Genomic DNA, 18,566 nt, shown 5'->3' on the forward strand with positions numbered 1-18,566 from the left:
GTGAAAACAGATTGGTGACACTGCGGTCCCCTTAAGCCCATTTCAAAGAAAGAAACAGCATACCTCACATGGTCCTTTTTAATGTAATGCAAAATTCTGGGTGTAACAGACTGTTCCGAGAGTAGAATTAGATGACAAAATGTCATCCATCAATGAATAATTTCAGAAGGTTTTCCATAGATGACATAATCCTTCCGTGCATCATTATTGCCAGGACATCTAGTCTGACAATGAACTTTGCAAAAACATGACCATCACGATGTGTGTGGATGGAGTTGGGTAGATATTCCCATTTCCATGTTTAACCACAGATGGGAAAATATCCCCCTGTTGCAGGGCTGGGTCAGCGCACCAAGTGAACATCCTGACATGTCTCCGACCGCCGAATGATTCATGACTGCCTCGGAACTTAGGTCTGGTCAAAATAACCAAAGGTCCCTGTGTGACACCAGGCTCAGAGCCACAACATCGCACAGGGCCAAAACCAAGGACAGCAGCAGACAGGGAGGGAGGCGACATAATGAACAACAAATAAACAGGAGATGGCACTGTGACAACACCAGAAGAACGATTAAAGGTGGCTGCTGAATGGGAAATAGTCCTGGCCTTATCGTTGACAACACTATATTCATCTATGTAACAGGTGTTTTTGACCAAAGGTGCAGTAACATTTTTAGAAAGAATTAACAATTTTTTTGCCACATCACTAGACAGCATTGTGTTATAAGTTGTTGTCAATTAGCAATTGGGCAGAAATAAAACTGAAAACATTAGGTAAATGTGGATAACTCATGCTACGCATGCAGCCATGTACAAATGCAACTTGTTTTCATTTCTATTTCAAGGGTTCCAGACTTTACATAAGCTGTACTGTGACACTGATCACATGCAAATGCTTGACGAAAATGTGTCAGACAAACCTCTTCAAGACCAGATACAGTACACATATCTGGCTGGGAGCCCTTCTACAACTATTTCTTTTACAAAATCCAAGAAGAACACATTAAGGTTATTTCAACTTTTTCAAACCAATGTGGTCATTAATTAAATAAGTGTATTAGAGAATTCAACAACCCAAGTAAACATTTTTGCATAATTTTGTGTAAGATGCATGAGGGGGACACGTGTTAGAGGTAAGGCCTTCATAATACATTAAATACAGAGAAAATAGGCTTACCTCCAGGTAATGCCAAACGAGGGCCTAGGTGAAGGGTATGGCCAGATATCCAACGCTGGCTTGGCATTGTAGCTAAATATGGGCACCTCACGGAATCCACCTCGCCTCCCCAGCACCTTTATGTCGTCGTGTGGCAGTACGAAAATACTCTTGCGGTTGCTCTTGGTGACAAACTTGCGATAAGAAGGAAGAGCTGTGTCTGAGCGGGTCTTCTTGGTGCGGGAGAACTTGAGGAGACGGACGCGGCCTTTTGTTGATGAAAAGTCCTGTTGGCTCACGGCAACAGTAGACACCGATGTTTGGCCGCTGGCATCGGTTGTCAACCTACTAATGGAGGCTGAGATTGCTGTCTTCTGTTCTTGTTTCACTATTTCCCTCTGGCTTTCTTCTGAATGGCCGTCCAGACCAGGGGAACAGATTTTGGTCACAGTTGTTTTGGTCATGGTAGTGAGGGTGGACACTGCACTGCTCTCTGCTGCCGGGACTGCGGGCGGTGCTTGCGATGGCGCTCTGGCCGTCCTCATCTCCGTGGAGACCACTGTGGTGGTGGTTGTGGAGGTTGTGGTTACCTGGGTGATGATGGTCTTGAGTGGTTCTGTCGTCCCATGGTTACTACTCTCCTCGGCGAAGTCGTCGCTCAGACTGGACTCCTCCGCTGAAGGGATGGGAGATGGGGCCATTCTGATGATCTTGACCACAGGATTGGCTTTGGTCTCCACACACTGAGACGCTGTCGTACTGTTGTGCTGAAGAGTGCTCTGAGTTTTAGCTTCAAGTGCGTCGATGTTGTTCTCCATCCTCGACATTTTTAGCGGAGGTTTGTAGTCCTGGTCAGATACCGTTGTATCGCTCTCTACCTCTACACGAGAAGAAAGACTTTCTTTGCCCTCGACCTCTGCAGTGTCATTTACAGGGGCCAAATCTCCATTCACCAAAGGCTTTGTCTGTGTGCCGTCCTTCAACGAGACAACCAGCGCCTTTTCTTCGGCTTTACCAATGCTGTTAACTGCCTTGGGCTGTGGACTGCTGGTGAGCGCACCATTGTTGGAGATTATTAAAGACTTGCTCAACATGCTTTCACTCTCCAAACCGTCATTACCATTTACCTGAGGAAGATGAGATACTGGCTCTGGAGTGCTATCGCCTTCGGTTCTACCTTGTTCCTTTGCTTGGTTTTCCTCTGGCCCCATGCCATTTTCTTCTGTACCCAAATGTGCCAAGCTTAAAGTTTCCGCGCTTTGCTGAATAAGCTTAGAAGGAGATGTGTTTTGACTGCTTTTTTGGTCAGGAACACTTGCAAATGTCCTTACAGAATCCACTCTCAAGTCAGGGACCTCCAAACCAGTATTTTCAATATGTGCAGCCTTGGTAACATCTGATGCCACACCGGCTGTTTTTCGCTCTAAAGAGCTATGAATTCCTTCCGCTGCATTTTCTTTTATGTCCGAAGGTTTGACACCTTCTTGCCCTGAACTGTCTGTATTAGTTTCTTTTAACCCCGTAGTCCTTTTAACTAAGTCTGTGTGGTTTTGTGACGATGCAGAATCTTCACCTGTGCCTGTACTGCAACTGTCTTTGGGTGAGGAGCCCAGAGCAGGAGAAGAAGGAAGTGGACGAGTGACAATCTCATCCGTAGTTTTTGAGAGTCCTCCGACTTCCCCTGGCGTTGGTATTATGGAAGATTTGTCCTCCACTTTCACAGCGTGTCCCAGAGTGAGCTGTGTCTGAGCGAGGGTATGGGGCTTAAGTGGTGAGCGCGGCCGTACCGGAGTGCTCAGAGCCGGGATAGAAGTGGATGAAACTGGTGTAGGAGTTTGAGGTTTGGAGGCGAACAACTGCTGCCTCTGCCTCTCTTCAATGCTGTGCTGCTTGACCCGTCGCTCCAGCAGGCAATCCAGCTTGGAGACCTTGACCTTCTTCTTGTAGGCGACGCGGGTGAGGAAGCCCTTGCTGACATCCACCACATCGTAGTTGAAAGGTCGTGTGTCGTCCCCCGTATGCTCCTCCTTCACAGAAGCCATTTCCTCTTCCGTAATGGACCCTGGAGAGTAAAAAAATAATATTTAGACCTTTTATCTGCTTTGATATAAAAATGACATTCATAGTCACCTAAAAATTCTGTACATAAGTGTTTTTGCATGCAATTAAATAAGGTCTCCACAATATCACTTGCGATAATTGTATTAAAATGAATTGCATTTACAGCGTTAATGTCTTTCTGCTTTGAGTTCACTGCTAACATAGACACCAGACAGTAAGTTGCCTTTGCAGACTGTGAAAAAAGGAATGAAAACAATTAAATGCATTTTTTTTCCATTCCAACAACCTGGTTTTATTGTTTATTATTATTTGATCACTTAAAGAAAACATCTTTCTGCCCCCATTTAGAACATTTTCTAGTAGGCTACATCTCATTGGAGAAATATATTGAGCGTGAATGCATGGTACATGGCTAATATTTATTGCAGTTCAAGGAGTCGTTGCGAAATGAATACCTTGAATGTTAATATTGTAATAATGATACATTTTTGATACATTGTGCAGCCCTAAATGAAACCCAATAGTATTAGACACTATGTGGCACTCGGTCATACCTCGATCTTCATTTGATTGCAAGTCCGTTGGGTCCACCTCCATCTTTGCTGCTGACAATTCCTCAGACTTCTCTTTTTCATGTTCCCCTTCTTTCTTTTCCTCTTCTATCGTCCCTTTAGACTCCAAATCTTCATCAGAAATCAGATGATCTGCAGCAGGCTTCGAGTGGCTAGAGGAGTCTTGGTCTTTTGCTTCACTGCTTAAGACAGCAGCTCCCTGAGCTTCTGGTGCAGCTATGCTTGGCCGTCGACTCAAGTCCAGCAGTGTACATTTCTTGCCCAGTTTAGCATCTATGGAAAACGATAATAAAAAATAATTATACAAATTTGGAGAAACTGTATGTTATTTCCAATAGTTATTATCCAGGGTATTATGGAGCACCACTCACCAAGTCATGAAAACCAAACGAGTGAAAAATCTTTTCAAAGCATGGACACAATGATTTCAATTTTGACACCTGTTTGCAGTTTTAGTATATTGAATATGTCAACAGCCAACACACACAATAACATCGTTTAGACTGCAATGCAATTCATGAGAGACTAATTCAATCTAAGAGACTTAAATTAGAGAAAACCAAATTTCTAAATATATATATATAAAAAATAAAAAATAAAAAATTGAGCTTGAAGTTTCTTATTCCAGACCTTCCAGTTCTTTGCGGTAGTTGGCATTGGTGTTCCCTGGAAGCTTGGTGACAAAGCGCTGCACATAAGTCCTACTGATCCAACTCCAACCCCCATAGCCCGTAACGCGATACTCCTCTCCTTTCTGCTTCCACACCTTCACATAAGACAAGAACGTAGAAGAGAAATAAGGGAAAACGGGAGGAAGACCAAGCAAGAGGTGAGAAATTCAAACAGTGAAAAGTCTCAATCTTTAAGAAGACTTGACTAAAATATTATTACCATCATCCCATTATCAGTGAAGTTTGGGTTGACACAGACAAGGGTTTAAGAGGCTATGCCTTGTGGCCATAAATGTGCACTTCTGACATTTTACACATCTTGTGCCAGGTTTGAAAGCTAAGGAGTAGGACCTACCTGGTGTTTAATTGGAAAGGTGTACTTGACCCAGGTGGCCTGCTGCATTGTCTCCTCATCCTCCAGCTTCTTCTCCCTCTTCTTAACTTTCTCTTTTTCCTCACGCTCAATTGACGTCATGCGATTTAATCTGAAAAACACATGTACAGTATAGCCTGCTGCCCTGAAATCGTAGACACAATTGATTCTATGACAAATCCTACATAGAAGAAACTTTTTTAATAATCCAACCTTTTTTGAGCAGTCTCCGTCTCAGAACATTGTGTATGTTGCTTGCTAAAACCCTGTTATATAGGGTGATTGGTCCTTTCACAACAACAACCGCATCTTTTCAACCCTTCAGCCATTTGGAAATAATTTTTCTTAGTAGTAAGTGTAACTAATGTAAAAGTATGACTAAAGCCTTGATTGAAGATGAGAAAAATGATCTTGGTTCTTGGAACAGCTCCACACACACACACAAACACTTGTTCTACAAGTAGCCAAAATGCTCTCCATCTCTCACTTCACACACACACACACACACACCCTTGTGAAATCTTGGACAATCGACTCTTTAAAAAGGGGCGTTGTGGTGTTGAAGCAGTAGTAGGGGCAGAGGTGGGTGGTACTGGTAGTGGACCTGAAGTCTAAATATTTTGCCTCACAGCTAGGGTGGGCCTTTTGATCTGATCTGATCCGCCTCTGCCTTTAAACTCACCACACTTCCCCTTGTGTACATACACTGAATGCTTGTTTAGATTTTATTTATTTTTTTAAATGTTTTGACATATTTCTGTTTTGCTTTTGAACTGCATTTGAGGAGGGGGTCCTATTACTATTATTTCATTTATGCGTGTTAAAAGGAAATATTTATGAATATATCTAGTTTCTATATAAAATGAACTGTACGAACACACACACGCATATGTTGCTACCTGGTATGGCCCAGTGAGTCCTTCCAGACAGGCAGCATAGCCACAGGTTTGATAGCACACTCCAGGATGGCCAGAGCTAGTGCAAACTCTCTGGACTTACTGCACATCTGAACTGCTTTGATCCAATTGGTCCTAGAAAACAGGCAGAGAAACAAACACTTTCAAACGTTTTCTTTTGCTCAGGTTGCTCTCACTTTGATCCTGCATGTAGTTCTAAGTTTCTAGTCTCGTCATGGTGTGCTTTAAACATCCTGTAAAAAACTTCAATTCTCAAACTTTTATTTCTATAGATACAAGTTGATCATTGAAAAGCACCAATGCATGACTGATAATCTAGCCCACTAAAACTGTCCGTGCTGTTATGGTACTGCTGCTCGGCGCGGCCAAATAGGACGGGCGCGGCGCTACCAGAACAGTGCATATAGACTCTCCTCAAAAATCTAAAGTACATTAGTGGTTATAAAACACATAGCAAAGTGACTGACTTAATTTGTTGTGTACCTGTGTGAGGCCCAGTTAGGATGCATGAACGGTGCAGGAACGTTGTTCTCCAGCTGGATGATGGTGAGTCTCAGTGTGGAGATTGTAAGAAGCTTAGAGCCGTGAATAGACCCGTTCCACTTAAATTCTCCTGCTGGTGTCATGCAGAACTTGTGGGAGAGGTGCCGCCTCTTGTCGTGGTCCTGTTGAAAAGACAAATTAAAATAGATTGAAGTCAGGGATTGACCTTAGCATATGAAAGACGGGGACATTTTACTATCATCTACATATCATCTTTGTTAGGGCCCCATTCAATATTTGGCTTGTCTCTGGTCTTGACATTTATAGTTACGCTGATCTGACTTGGATGTCTTTATAATAATGGGAAAAACTCTTGCAAACATGGGAATAAAATCAAAAATGAAGGGGGCTAGAAACCACCGAGTCACCCTGCAGCACTTATTTGATGATGGTACGTAATGGTAAAAACATGGTGCTACTTGCCTCTCTGTGCTGGTGCTTGTTGAGGGCCACGGCATTGGAGCTGTACTGGTTATGATAGACACGGTATTTTCCCTCCTGGCCAAGCTTGAAGAACTGGCTGAATGCCCCCTTCATCACCACATCCTTGCTGCTGCGTGTGCTGACACGGGTGACGTCACCTTGTGCATTTACTACTAGTACCTGTAGAGTTAAGGGAAAAAAGATACAAGTCATTTATATTAATCAAAGTCTGCCTTCTGACTAAAAAAAAATAACGAAGCCCAACCTAGAATAAAATGTGCATATCATTGCAACCAGCTGCTCTAAATAAATAAAACCCTGGCTTTAAAGTCCTGGTACTAAATTAAGTTTAGCTAGAAGAGTGTCAATTGAATTCACTTATTCTTCCCTAAGACCCCTTACCATGTCTTCATACATATATTGCCCTACTCTGTGCACTTGTAGAGGACCCTGTGAACACTATTATGTATTGTCTATAAGAGCTACATCCTTATCATGCATGGTTCCTCCCACCTCTTTGCCCTCTTTGAAACCCTTGTTAGCTTGGTGAACAGCAGCAGCCACCTGTTGGTTCTTCAGTTGGCTGAGCTTGCTCTCTGGGTTCCTCAGTCGGGTCACCATGCGAGTCGCTGCAGACCTCTTACTGCCGTTGGGCGAGTCCTTACTGTCCCCTGGAAAAGCCAAAGGGAGGTTCAGTCAAATTACAGGAGAAGCCAAGCCATACATAGTTGTAAACACTATTTAAACTAAAGGCCATATTATGTGCAATAATCTTTGAGTGATATGCCCTCTTGAGAGTTATACAATAATTGGTATGAGTGGTATAACTATTGCGTTTTCTTTCTCATAGAGGAAACTTTTTTTCAGACCTGTTTCATCAACACTGGCCAGAGATGACTGTGAGGATCTGTCAGCTAGATCTGGAGGTTCAGGCCCTGTGGGAGGAAGCCCAGCTGCCATGCTGCCGTTACTGTTGTCCTCGCTGTGTTGGGAGGGCTGGCTCAGGCCGGGGACGCCATTTCCATTCCCACTGACAGGGAGAGAATCTGAAGATGGGGCTTCTGCAACACAGACAAGAAAATCACAAGGAGTATTGACCATTACAAAAACAACGCTGGCTTGTCCCGATGGTATTGTTTTGGCTCATCATCATCGTCAACATCTTTCATAGTTTCAAGTACTCCAACAAGGCACAGTTGTTAGCCCGTACTGAATTCACTGTACTAGGGAAATCAAGACCAATCAGAAAATATTGGCATTAAAGACATCAAAAATCATCAATAAATAGGAGGTTCTGCACAAGTAGAATGGAGGCAAACACTTTCTGGTGATTGTTCTGAAATAGTTAAGGTTCTGGCTCCCTCTACTGAAAAGCCATGCGTAATGCATGCTCCAAATAACCACTTCAAATGGACAGCTAGGTCTCCTGAAAGCAACCAGTCCAGGCAAGGCAAGGTTCTTACTAGACTTGTGCAGACGGGATCACACATATCACAACAAATGGCAAAGCTCTATAATTATTAAGAAATAATTTTTGCAGATCATCACTGAACAATTTTTCGACCAAGCAATACCTCAACAGAAAGCTATGTAATCGTAGGCTCAGATTACAAGCAGGCATCAGAGGAAGATTTTTAAAAGAATTATTGCCCCAGGCAATGTGAACGCGGTCCCAGTTGACTGAGGGTCAGATCTAGTCATAGCTGATTGCGGTGACAATGCCATTTAATTGCAAATCAATCAATGCAAATGGTAAGAGAAAAAGACCGCCTCAGGAATTAAGAGTTCAAATGCAAAAAATAGCTGACAGTATTGAAAAGCTTAAACTTAAAGTTTCAAGAAATAAAAATTTGACTACTGAATGCAAAAGCCAGCAGAAGGCATAAGCGCCACATGCAAAAATGCAGACTGGAAAAGCCAAAGCACAGCACGCTGTATATGACGAAATAAACAAGTCCCTTGTGAAGTTAGGGGTACGAGACTGATCACACAATCCTGTGCGGTTGCAGACTGTGGCAGTATAGCAGAGCTTGCAAGTGCAGGAGCAACGGTATCCTGAAAATTAGCTTGTATACCTTTGTTGGTGTCAGAGACCTGCATATGGGAACATCCCTCTATCAGAGCCTGTATGGTTAGTGCTGGGGGCTTTTGAGCCTCGGTTGCCAGGCTATAGCTCACAGTGGTGGGGTTGGTTTGTGTTGGAGCAGCGGTTGCTGGAAGCATAGGTCCGTCTGAGATGTTACTGCCACTACTGCCTTCTTGGCCAGTGGGTGGAGCTTGGACAACTACAGATGAACAGCAGCAATGTTGTGAATTTGGTGGATTGTAGTATATAATACATAGATCACTTGGAGAGACGCAATAACAGTTGGGGATGATAAATATGCTCAAATCATAAAATAAACCATCAACCGGGGAAAACTCTAAATTCGGACATTAACTTCTGGGGTAATAAATTGCTGAATGTTATCAAACATGTATAGTCATTAAGTTACCAAGACTAATTTAACGTTGCTTACCACGGTCCTTGTTGTTTAGTTCTCCCGTCCAGGCAACAAATGTCTCATTATTCTGGGTAAGGGCCTCTTTATTGCAGTGCATAATATCTATCCAGCAAGCTGCTGATATAAATTTAAATATCTGCTTTGTGAGGGCCAAACTTGAGAAAAGGGTAAAGCATTTCTAATTGGTCTGAGAGCCAAATAATGGAATTGATTCTTAAATCCATAACTAATTACACCATTGTGTGGATCTCTCTCTTTTTTATTTTTATTTAGTAGAGTGGAGCTATTTAGACCCAGAGAAGAAGCTTTCGAGGTCAGAAGTTGAAAAATGATTTTATGCGATGGACATCTCGTCTAATGAATTGACACATGCATTTCTACTTTACATTTTATTTTATTTGTACTCATCGAGTGCTGGCTGGCTGGCTGTTTTTGCTTGTTCTTTGTTGTGGATTTCTTGTCTTATGTTGTCCTGAGCATGTGCTTGTCATTATATTGTTATATTGACGAAATTTGCATGAATACAATTTATAACAACAAAAAAGTTTGTATGCTATTATATTCAGACTTTGGGCTACAATGTGCTTTTTTCACCCCAATACTTTCTGAAATATTAGCATCTTATTTACCTCCACTTTTGACAACATCCATTTTCTCCTCTGGCTCTTCTACTTTAGTCTCCACCTCCTCCTTTGCCAGAGCTTGGAGTGTTGCCTCCTGCTGGCCCTCGTCCTTCACCTTGGCCTCTCCTGGTTCTTTCTCCACATCCCCCTCCTTCTCCTCCTTCTCCTGCTCCAGGCGCGCTTTCTGTGCTTCCTCTGCAGCGCGTCTCTTCACCTCCTCCAACTCCTCCTCCTTCTTAGCCCGCAACCGCTCCAGGATCTCGTCTGAACGGAGGAGAGGGAAATGTCAAAACAAAAAGGATGACAGTTGTAAAGTCAAAAGAAATTAAGGGCTGAGCTAGGAACATTTAAATAGCCTTTTATAAAAGCTTGTACAAAAAGCCTGGAAGAAAACACGATTCAAAGAATAGTTTTGAATTCATATTCGGGATGTGGAGGGGAGCTAGACGAACAGCATCCGTATAAATTTCAGTGCAAGATATCAAGTCGTCAGATGACACCCATGACTTGGCAAACGAACCAAACTGAATACTTACAGAAAAGGAAAAGAGGGTGGGTTTTTGGAGACCATGTTTTGTCATACTTGAAATTGTTATTTAAAAAAAAAATAGGAAAGAGACACAGAATCACACTTCCTATGGATGTTTTTGTTTGGACTTCAGAAATGGTGGCAGCAATATGTGAAGGGCGTAACACAGGATGTTCACTGGATGTAAATTACCCGATGTGCAAGTAAAAGTTGAAAGAATATAAAAAGGTATATACATGCTTGACGTTGACTGGGAGCAATTAAATTGAACTGTGTGGTCTGAGACCCAAATAGCACCGTGCTGCGTTTACGATTGATCACTCCAGTGTTGACATGTGTAGCAGTAGTAATAGTCCTACGTTGGGTCATTAACACAGAGCGGAAGTCCTTGATGAGTGCATGGCTCATCGGTCAAATCATTCCAGATTTAACATAATGCATTATAAAACCTCCATCTACACTGATAGGCAATCTGTATTTGTACATTTGACACAACAGGAGATGAATATGAGCAGGAGAGCTCAAATAAATCAGAGAAAGGAATTAAGACTTCATCTTCAATCTGTTTATTTGTCTGAAGCAGACCATTGTGTGTGTCTGTGTGGTACAGCAGCTTTGATGGAAGATTTCATGGTAATTTTTTTTAAATGATCAAGTCTTGGTGTGATGTGAATGTATATGTGATGCAAGACATCCTAATCCATCATGGCCCAGTCTGCCTCACACACAACGGGAAATGTTGGATGAATCAGAACTAAGCTTAAGGAATGCAAATGTTTAGGGGGCGCCTTTAGCTCAGTTGGTAAGGCGTCCCCCTCCCGGGCCGGGCCCAGCAGCAGACCCGGGTTCGATTCCCACCCGTGGTCGTTATCTGCATGGCACTCCCCTCTCTGCCCCATTTCACCTCTGTCTCTCTGTACTGTCAATAAAGCATAAAAATGCCCAAAAAATATCTTAAAAAAAAAAAGGAATGCAAATGTTTAGGGTTTTCTTTTATTGACAAATAATGTCTGCTTCCTTCTCTTTGTCATCTGAACACTGATTTAGAAATGTAGAGACAGGACTGCCACCTGCCCATCCACCATCTCCTGACCAGGTAAGACACTCACAGAGAGAAGAAAACTGAGCTTAAACATGACGGAAATTGAATTTAAAAGCATCTATCCGCCTTACAACCTAAGGCAGGTACGCTTTTGTTATTTTACATACCATCATTGTTTATATGTTTCAGGATATGCAATATAATTAATTAGTTGTAATACACCTCCCAAATATATTAACCAGAATAGGTCCCAAAATATGAGGGTTTGCACTTTCAGGGCCACCTTGAGATGGTTTTTCCGATCACTTCTCTGCTCGGCACTCAACTTTTAATGAGTTAATATTCTTATATTTTTGTATTCTGTTCCTACTTCCTGGTAGTAAAACTGTGAGAACCTTTAACTTCTGAATGGCAGATGCTTGTTAAAAGATAGTTCAACTCAAGCTGTTGCATCAAAAGGTTAACACTACCAAAAGCAGCACCATTCAAAGTGGAGTGATATTTTCCAAAGCCTGATTGTTATGAAGGTTCATTGCATAGCATAGCAGACTGAATGATGTGCACACAGGTGCATCGTTTTCACCGATTCAGCAAGCAAAGAATATACACACATGGATTTGGTGGAGAAACCACACAGATAGAAAGGATGGGATTAAGGACTGAAGGGAAACTCAAGTGCTGGATAATGGCCAAACTGGGAACAGAGTAAGGTTACATAATAGCTGTGTTGATTCCTAAAGCCCCGCCATCTATGACTGGGTGGCATTCATGAGTAAGGGTGAGAAGGCCGACAGAGGAGTGGTTAGAAGAGAGAGACAAAAAGAGAGATGGAAGATGTTTGGGCTTAAAGAGATCCTTCCTGCTCCTCTGCGCCATGAATAAACTCAGCACCGGAAGGCACAAACATATATATATTATCATCACATTAAAGGGATATAGAGTGAGCCTCTTTACCATTTACGGCAGTGAGGAAACATTTGTTGCTGCCGCGGGCCTTGTTGGTTAGGTCCTCAGACGTGTCCATATGTGCATGCACCTCTTCCCTTATCTCGTCAATCGCTGCATACAGGTCGGCCTCCCAGTACTCCTTATCCAAACATTCAATGAGCTCAGCTAGCTGGACCTGGGAGGGACAAAGTTAAAGAAGAGCTCAATGAGAGCATTATAAGATGAACAGCTACACTGTCAAAAAAATAATCAAACAACTAACAATGTAGAAGTGTTGTGGGAATCTTATGAAACTCATTTTTTTTGGTGTGTGTTTGTCACCTACAGCCTCAGTAAGAAAAAGCGATGAGACGAATTTACCTTGGTGCTGTAGTACCAGATGGCTTTGTCCTCCTGCTCACCATCCTCCTCACTGTAGGGGAGACATGATAGATGAGACAGGATGAGACATAAGGAGACAGTGGATAGTAGGACAGACAGGATAAAAGAATAAGAGTAAACAACACATATACATACATTCACTACATATTTTTAAAACTTCACACTGAATTTGCCAGGGCTGCAGATTTTCCATTTGTCTAAATCAAATCAGCCACATCACATTGATGTCAATCCATGTGTATTGACAGACAAGTGAATGTATACATATAAATAAGCTATACACTATTCGGAGGCAACAGTGCATTTCACATGCAAGCTATTACTTTGAAGCATTCCAGGTCCTACACTCAGAAGGTCATTTTGCATTGCAGATTCATCCATTTTAGCAGTAGTACTACAAAGTATTACAAAAATGTTTACCTAGCATGGTCGACACAGACAATGTAAAGCCTGAGGTCTGTAACAGCTGTGTGTACTACAAAAATTTCTAAACGGTTACACGACTGCAGTTTTTTCGTGTACACGTTTAACCGTTGCAGACGTCCCCATCTTACTTCTGTGAACTCTGTACCTCATTCATTGCACGTACATCTAGTCACACAAACTTTCCTCTGTGCACCCTACGTATAAGCAAATTGACACACAGCCTCTGTCTGAAGGGAGAGTGAAGATCAGTAACAAGGCACCTGCTGTGGGCTTATTATGAGCAGTAATAAGCAGAAAGGGGAGAGAGATGGCAAACTTTGGACCGCATACCCTCTTAATTGTTTAGGAGTTAAATAATTAAATCTTATATTGTTTAGGTGATCCATGCTCATTTATGTAGCAGGCCTTCTGCTGCTGCTGACCTAGCACACACACACGCGCAGTCGCGCACACACACACACACACACACACACACGCACACACAATCTCAATACAAAGAGAATTTGCTATGGTATGGGACCAATACTGCTGATGGTCCGGTTATGTAAAATCCTATGGACAGTTACAGTTCTGTGTTGCCGTTATTTTTGGTTTATTAAACAGCAGGTTCAACCGCCATGCAGTTTGGTACTCATATGAAAAGACCTAAGCTTGCAGCATGCCTAACTTTGCACTGGCATTGTGAATCAAACGCTACAGCAGTGCCAAAATGTACGATTCTTTACACATTCCTGCAGCTACATCATAGCTTGATGATACATGATATGTGGAAGTTCTTTACTGTAACTGAGGCCTCAGTCCTGTAATACAAAACCTGTTCTGCAACCCTATTCTCATTAAACAAATGTGTGTTATGTGTTAAACTTAATGGGCAATGTTTTTGGTTGAGCTATGATTGGACATGGCTTTGAGCCCAAGTTAACTCTTTGGGGTTGGAAATTTGACTGAATGTCATTTGGAACCATGAACAATTCTTTGTTAAATCAATGATGTGTACGGACTCTAGGTGTCAACATTGTCTTATGATGCTCATGGATTAATGATACTCTCGAGAATGGATGGGGGTCAAATACAGGTGAACTTATGCTCAGTAGTGTTGTGTGGGTCTCTCCAATATTAAAAGGGGTATTATTAATGCCTTGGATTAATTGTGTGGTTGGCTAGAGCTATCCAACAACACAAACAACTCCACAGGCATTGAAACAGTGTATGGTGTACCTCAAGAAGATAACAAACCTCACAATCTCCAGTCTTCAGATAAGTGACTGGAGTGCAGTAAACCGACCCACAAATACTGCATTACACCAGCTACAGTATATATTGTATCATAGAAAAATGACAGTGTGGGAATGTGCTGAAAGGAAATAACAGGATTACTGGCCATATCTATTTTCCTTATGGCTTTGTTTGTACGTGTACATGCAAATGGTTTGTGACATTCATTCACACTTGCAGGAATTTCCAATTATACGGAAACTCTGCTTATGAGCTGCATACATTGCTTTAAAGCACAGCGCTTCTCTCTACTAATTACTCTTGTGGTCAAACACTTTTCTTAACCGTTGACAACCAAAAATCATGGTCATTTGATCAACTGTGCCAGTTGGTTGTGTGTTGGTTGTGTAATTATGCTAATATTTTGGCACGGATACCTTGAAAAAATGTAATCAGAGGCCGTATTTGTTTTGACACTGTAAATCCTAGTAATATTTGAATGTTTTAGTAACCTAAACTGGTAACTTTGCTTTCCAAATAATGGCCAAATATCAATGTGCAAGACTGTAACAATATTAAGTCACATAAACCTCCACTGTTGACTCCAAGGCAATGATCTTGGCACATATTAATGAAACACTGTGAACTTACACAACAACACGGCGGTCAAGGAACCAGTATTTACGGTTGTGGCGGTCATAGCCGACTGGCAGTTGTCGAATAAACGGCTTGCTCTTCTGCGCCTCTGGGATGCAGTCGGCCACACCGGGGACCTTGTGTGCCACACACACCTCACACTGCCACTCGTCCTCCGGCACCTCCTGCAGCGGCGGCTTCACACACTCCAGATGGTAAACGGCTGAACATGTCTCACAGCACAGCAGGTCACCAAGGCGATGGCATACCCTGCAGTGATCGTCATAGGCAACCACCCCTTCCGACATTAGCTCCTCGCGGGCAATGTTTGTCGCCAAGAACTGGTCCACCAAAAACTGGAGCACCTTGATTTTGCTCTCCAACGGTTCAAACGGATAATCCTCGCTCTCTTGGAAAGGCAGAATGTGCCGGTACTCCGGGTCACTCTCACAGTAAGCCCGCACCACCTCCGGCCAGGTCATCCCATCCACAAAGTACAGAGTAGAGTTGACGGAGTCCTTCACGTCGGTGGGGCCAAATGTGGTGTTGGAAGTGTCCTCCTCTCTGAGAATAGCTTTGAGCAGAGAGATGTGGGTCTCTGCCAGCAGGTTGCACTGCTCCTCGCTGGCCAACGCTGCACAGAAATCCTCAAAGCGGAACGGCGAGAGGCGCAGCACTGAGCCAAAGTTGCGGAGGACTTCGTAGACAGCGGACACGTTGAGGAGCTGTGAGGCAGGAACCAGGAGGTCCTCGGAGGATTTGGGAAGCTCCAGGGGAGGAATGTTGGTCGCCTCGAGGATGGGAGACTGCGGTTGCATTGCCCGACTCCTTTTTCGGCCTGTGAGAAATGAAAGAAAAGGAGCCAGAAGTGAGAAGAAGGGGCACATAAAAAAAGAAAAAGAAAACAACGGAGCAAATGTGTATTTAAATCACCGCAAACATGGTGTAATGCATGCCTGAAAGCCTCTTTATAGTCACTGTTGGATTAGTATACCGTTATTATTTACTAATTACATGTACTATGCCCCTTGTGGTGTGTGCTCGTCACATTGTCAATGTTTCTGTAAGGTGTAGGAAGTTACATAGCTATTCGTAAGGAAACCAAAACGACAAATCCTATACAATAGCACCACTTAATCCCAACCTGTGTCGGGGACTATGGCAGCAGAACTGGCTGCTTCATAAATGGTGACAGCCAGGGATTAGGAGGTAGACCACCATGGGCTGATTATTCGGCACCAAACACAGGGATTGTGTGTCAAAGTGATACATGAGCAGGTGTGCCATGTGTTTAAAAACAGCACTGATGTGTGTGCATGCATGTTCATAAGAGTGAGAACACACTGTTATGTCTAGCTGTCACCATTGGTCTTGTAGAAAGCCCCTCAAACCCAGCTCATGACTTCAGAAGAAGTTCATTGGAAGTTGAGAGGTATGCGAGTAATCCCTGCCTGAACAACTTAAATTGCACCTAAGCTTGCTTAACCAGAGTGTGGTGAAGTGGTATTGGACAAACACACATTATACATTCAAATGTTTCTTCCCAAAGAAAAAAATTTGTGTCAGAATTTAAAAAAGAAAAGAAAAGACAATTGCATAACTGGGATCGCATAAGAGTAGTGTATACTGTTCTGTTAAAAGACAATGAAATGCACAAAACAGCCATGCATGGATCAACCTATGAACTATTAATCTAAACCCATCTTGAATGACTTCCATTAACTGGCACAATGCTTCCAGATGTACATTCGGCATGTCAGTGTCAGATCATTTCTGCAGAGACAACTTCATTAACATGTCTGTCCCTCAGTGGGAACGTGATGGATCTAATTTGCTCACCTGATAAACAGAAGAGTGGTGGTCACTATGGTAACGGTGCACCACGTTATATTGTAATGAGTTGGTGTTTGCAACAAGTAAAAAAAAAAAAAAAAAAAAAAAGGCGCCTCTATTCAAAACAATGGCCTGTCAAACTCATTTAGCAGCATTATGCAACTAAAAAGTGTATTCTGAAAGTAAGTTGGACTAGGATCGCACGTCAATTGATGGAGCATAAAAGTAACAATATTTTTTTGTTATTGCATTAAGTTTTATTTAAGTCCTAAAGATTTATGTTAATATATATATATATTAAGTGCTAATCTGAGGCCAATGGGAAACAATGTTAAACAAACAACGCGTTTGATGGAGCTTGTTTTAGGAGTAGGCTACATAGTAGAAATGCACTTGCTGTGCTTTTACATATAAACAAATCTGAATGAATGAAATTAAAGTGGCAAAAACAGTCCATACATCCTGTTTTTTCCGTGCGTAAGAAAAAAGATTACACGTGAAAAAGTCCTAAAAATAAAAAATAAAAAAACAGAACTCAATTCTTCATTAAGAATTAACATGATAAATGTGCTGATCTGACAGAAAGTCCAAAACATAAGAGCCGGTTGAAGCGTGCGAGCAGATCTGCAAGCCAGCAGCGAGCAGAGCACACGGTAAACAAAGGCCTGTTTCTGAGTGCAAGCTCCATTTTGAACAATGCGCCTTGGTTTCTGTACTGAGCTAAAAATAAAATGCACACTTTAAGTAATGTACCCCTGCTTTGCTAAAGTGAGTGCACTTGCAAACCAACGTACCTGGCGTGCTCCCGAGCGTGCTGTGGCTCCTAAAACTACTCTCGGTACAGTAGCTGGCATCATCATCATCTGGTAGTTCCTCCAGATAGTCAGACTCATTTCCCAAGGCCTCCTCTTCTTCAAGATCCGACGAAGGGTTGTCGTTCATGAGTTCATCATCGTCTGACCTGTAGCTTATATTATCATCCTCCTCGTCGCTGTTGTCGTCGTAGACCACCTTGGTTTGCGGCCGCCTGACTACGGCTCTGCCGCCGCGGCCGCCTCTCGACCCCCTGCCTCTCCCTCTGCCTCCTCTGCTCCGCGATGGGGCGGCCGCCGCCGTGGTGGAGGCTCCAACTTTCCTGCGGCCCCGGGACGAATTAAAGTTCTCTCGGCCGGAGATATCTGTCTCCACCTCCGCAGAAACAGTGCCGCAAATAGCTCCACTTGCTCCCCGTGCCCGACCGCGTCCTCTGCCCCTTCCCCGTCCACGCATCCCTCTACTCCTGCTGCCCCGAGAGCCGCGGACTGGCCCGGGTGAACCTTCCCGCATCACGGCTGCTTGTTTGGGCGGCCTTCCTCTTCTACCCCTCATTGTAGGAGAGAGCCTCTGCTGTTCCGCTTCAATCTCGGTGCTGGAATAAGCCCCGCTCACCGGAGAAAAGCGGGGGAGAAAAAAGCCAACGTGTCTGGTGACGCTTCCCGATAAGTCCCCACCAAGCCCCGGTCTCAATTTCAGGGCGGAAAGCTCAAACTGTGTGGCCGGTGTCCCGCTCTGGGTCGGCTGCAGACGCCATTTTTCTTATCAGCTCTCCCTCTGTTGAAAACACAGCAGGCCCAAGAGCTGCGTTAAGCTAACCATCAATACCAGGGGCTGTGCCGGTAAAAAGCGTCTTTCCCTTCAAAATAATAGCAAAGCAAAAATAGAAAATAAGAAATA

The 18,566-nt window shown here is 43.1% G+C and overlaps 1 protein-coding gene across 5 annotated transcripts in view; it reads right to left on the reverse strand.

Moving 5' to 3' along the window:
* The window catches only part of LOC307251907 (nucleosome-remodeling factor subunit BPTF-like), a 44,681-nt gene extending 26,243 nt beyond the window's left edge, over nucleotides 1–18,438 (reverse strand). For 2 of the 5 annotated variants that reach the window (XM_080029355.1, XM_080029356.1), the window contains exons 1-15: nucleotides 17,648–18,353; nucleotides 15,036–15,858; nucleotides 12,723–12,774; nucleotides 12,369–12,537; nucleotides 9,850–10,107; nucleotides 8,792–9,001; nucleotides 7,586–7,777; nucleotides 7,230–7,387; nucleotides 6,717–6,896; nucleotides 6,234–6,415; nucleotides 5,733–5,864; nucleotides 4,816–4,945; nucleotides 4,420–4,555; nucleotides 3,772–4,062; nucleotides 1,178–3,218 (exon numbers count right to left, since the gene is read on the reverse strand). In XM_080029355.1, the coding sequence (XP_079885481.1) occupies nucleotides 1,178–3,218; nucleotides 3,772–4,062; nucleotides 4,420–4,555; nucleotides 4,816–4,945; nucleotides 5,733–5,864; nucleotides 6,234–6,415; nucleotides 6,717–6,896; nucleotides 7,230–7,387; nucleotides 7,586–7,777; nucleotides 8,792–9,001; nucleotides 9,850–10,107; nucleotides 12,369–12,537; nucleotides 12,723–12,774; nucleotides 15,036–15,858; nucleotides 17,648–18,221 (5,528 nt within the window). In that variant the 5' untranslated portion in view covers nucleotides 18,222–18,353. Of the gene's footprint in view, nucleotides 1–1,177; nucleotides 3,219–3,771; nucleotides 4,063–4,419; nucleotides 4,556–4,815; nucleotides 4,946–5,732; nucleotides 5,865–6,233; nucleotides 6,416–6,716; nucleotides 6,897–7,229; nucleotides 7,388–7,585; nucleotides 7,778–8,791; nucleotides 9,002–9,849; nucleotides 10,108–12,368; nucleotides 12,538–12,722; nucleotides 12,775–15,035; nucleotides 15,859–17,647 lie in introns of all 5 variants that reach the window. The other 3 variants (XM_080029359.1, XM_080029357.1, XM_080029358.1) reach the window with 3 other exon arrangements.
* Nucleotides 18,439–18,566: the final 128 nt, after the last annotated feature.

The sequence above is a fragment of the Ammodytes marinus genome, assembly GCF_949987685.1.
Source record: "Ammodytes marinus genome assembly, chromosome: 6".
NCBI classification, from domain to species: domain Eukaryota; kingdom Metazoa; phylum Chordata; class Actinopteri; order Uranoscopiformes; family Ammodytidae; genus Ammodytes; species Ammodytes marinus.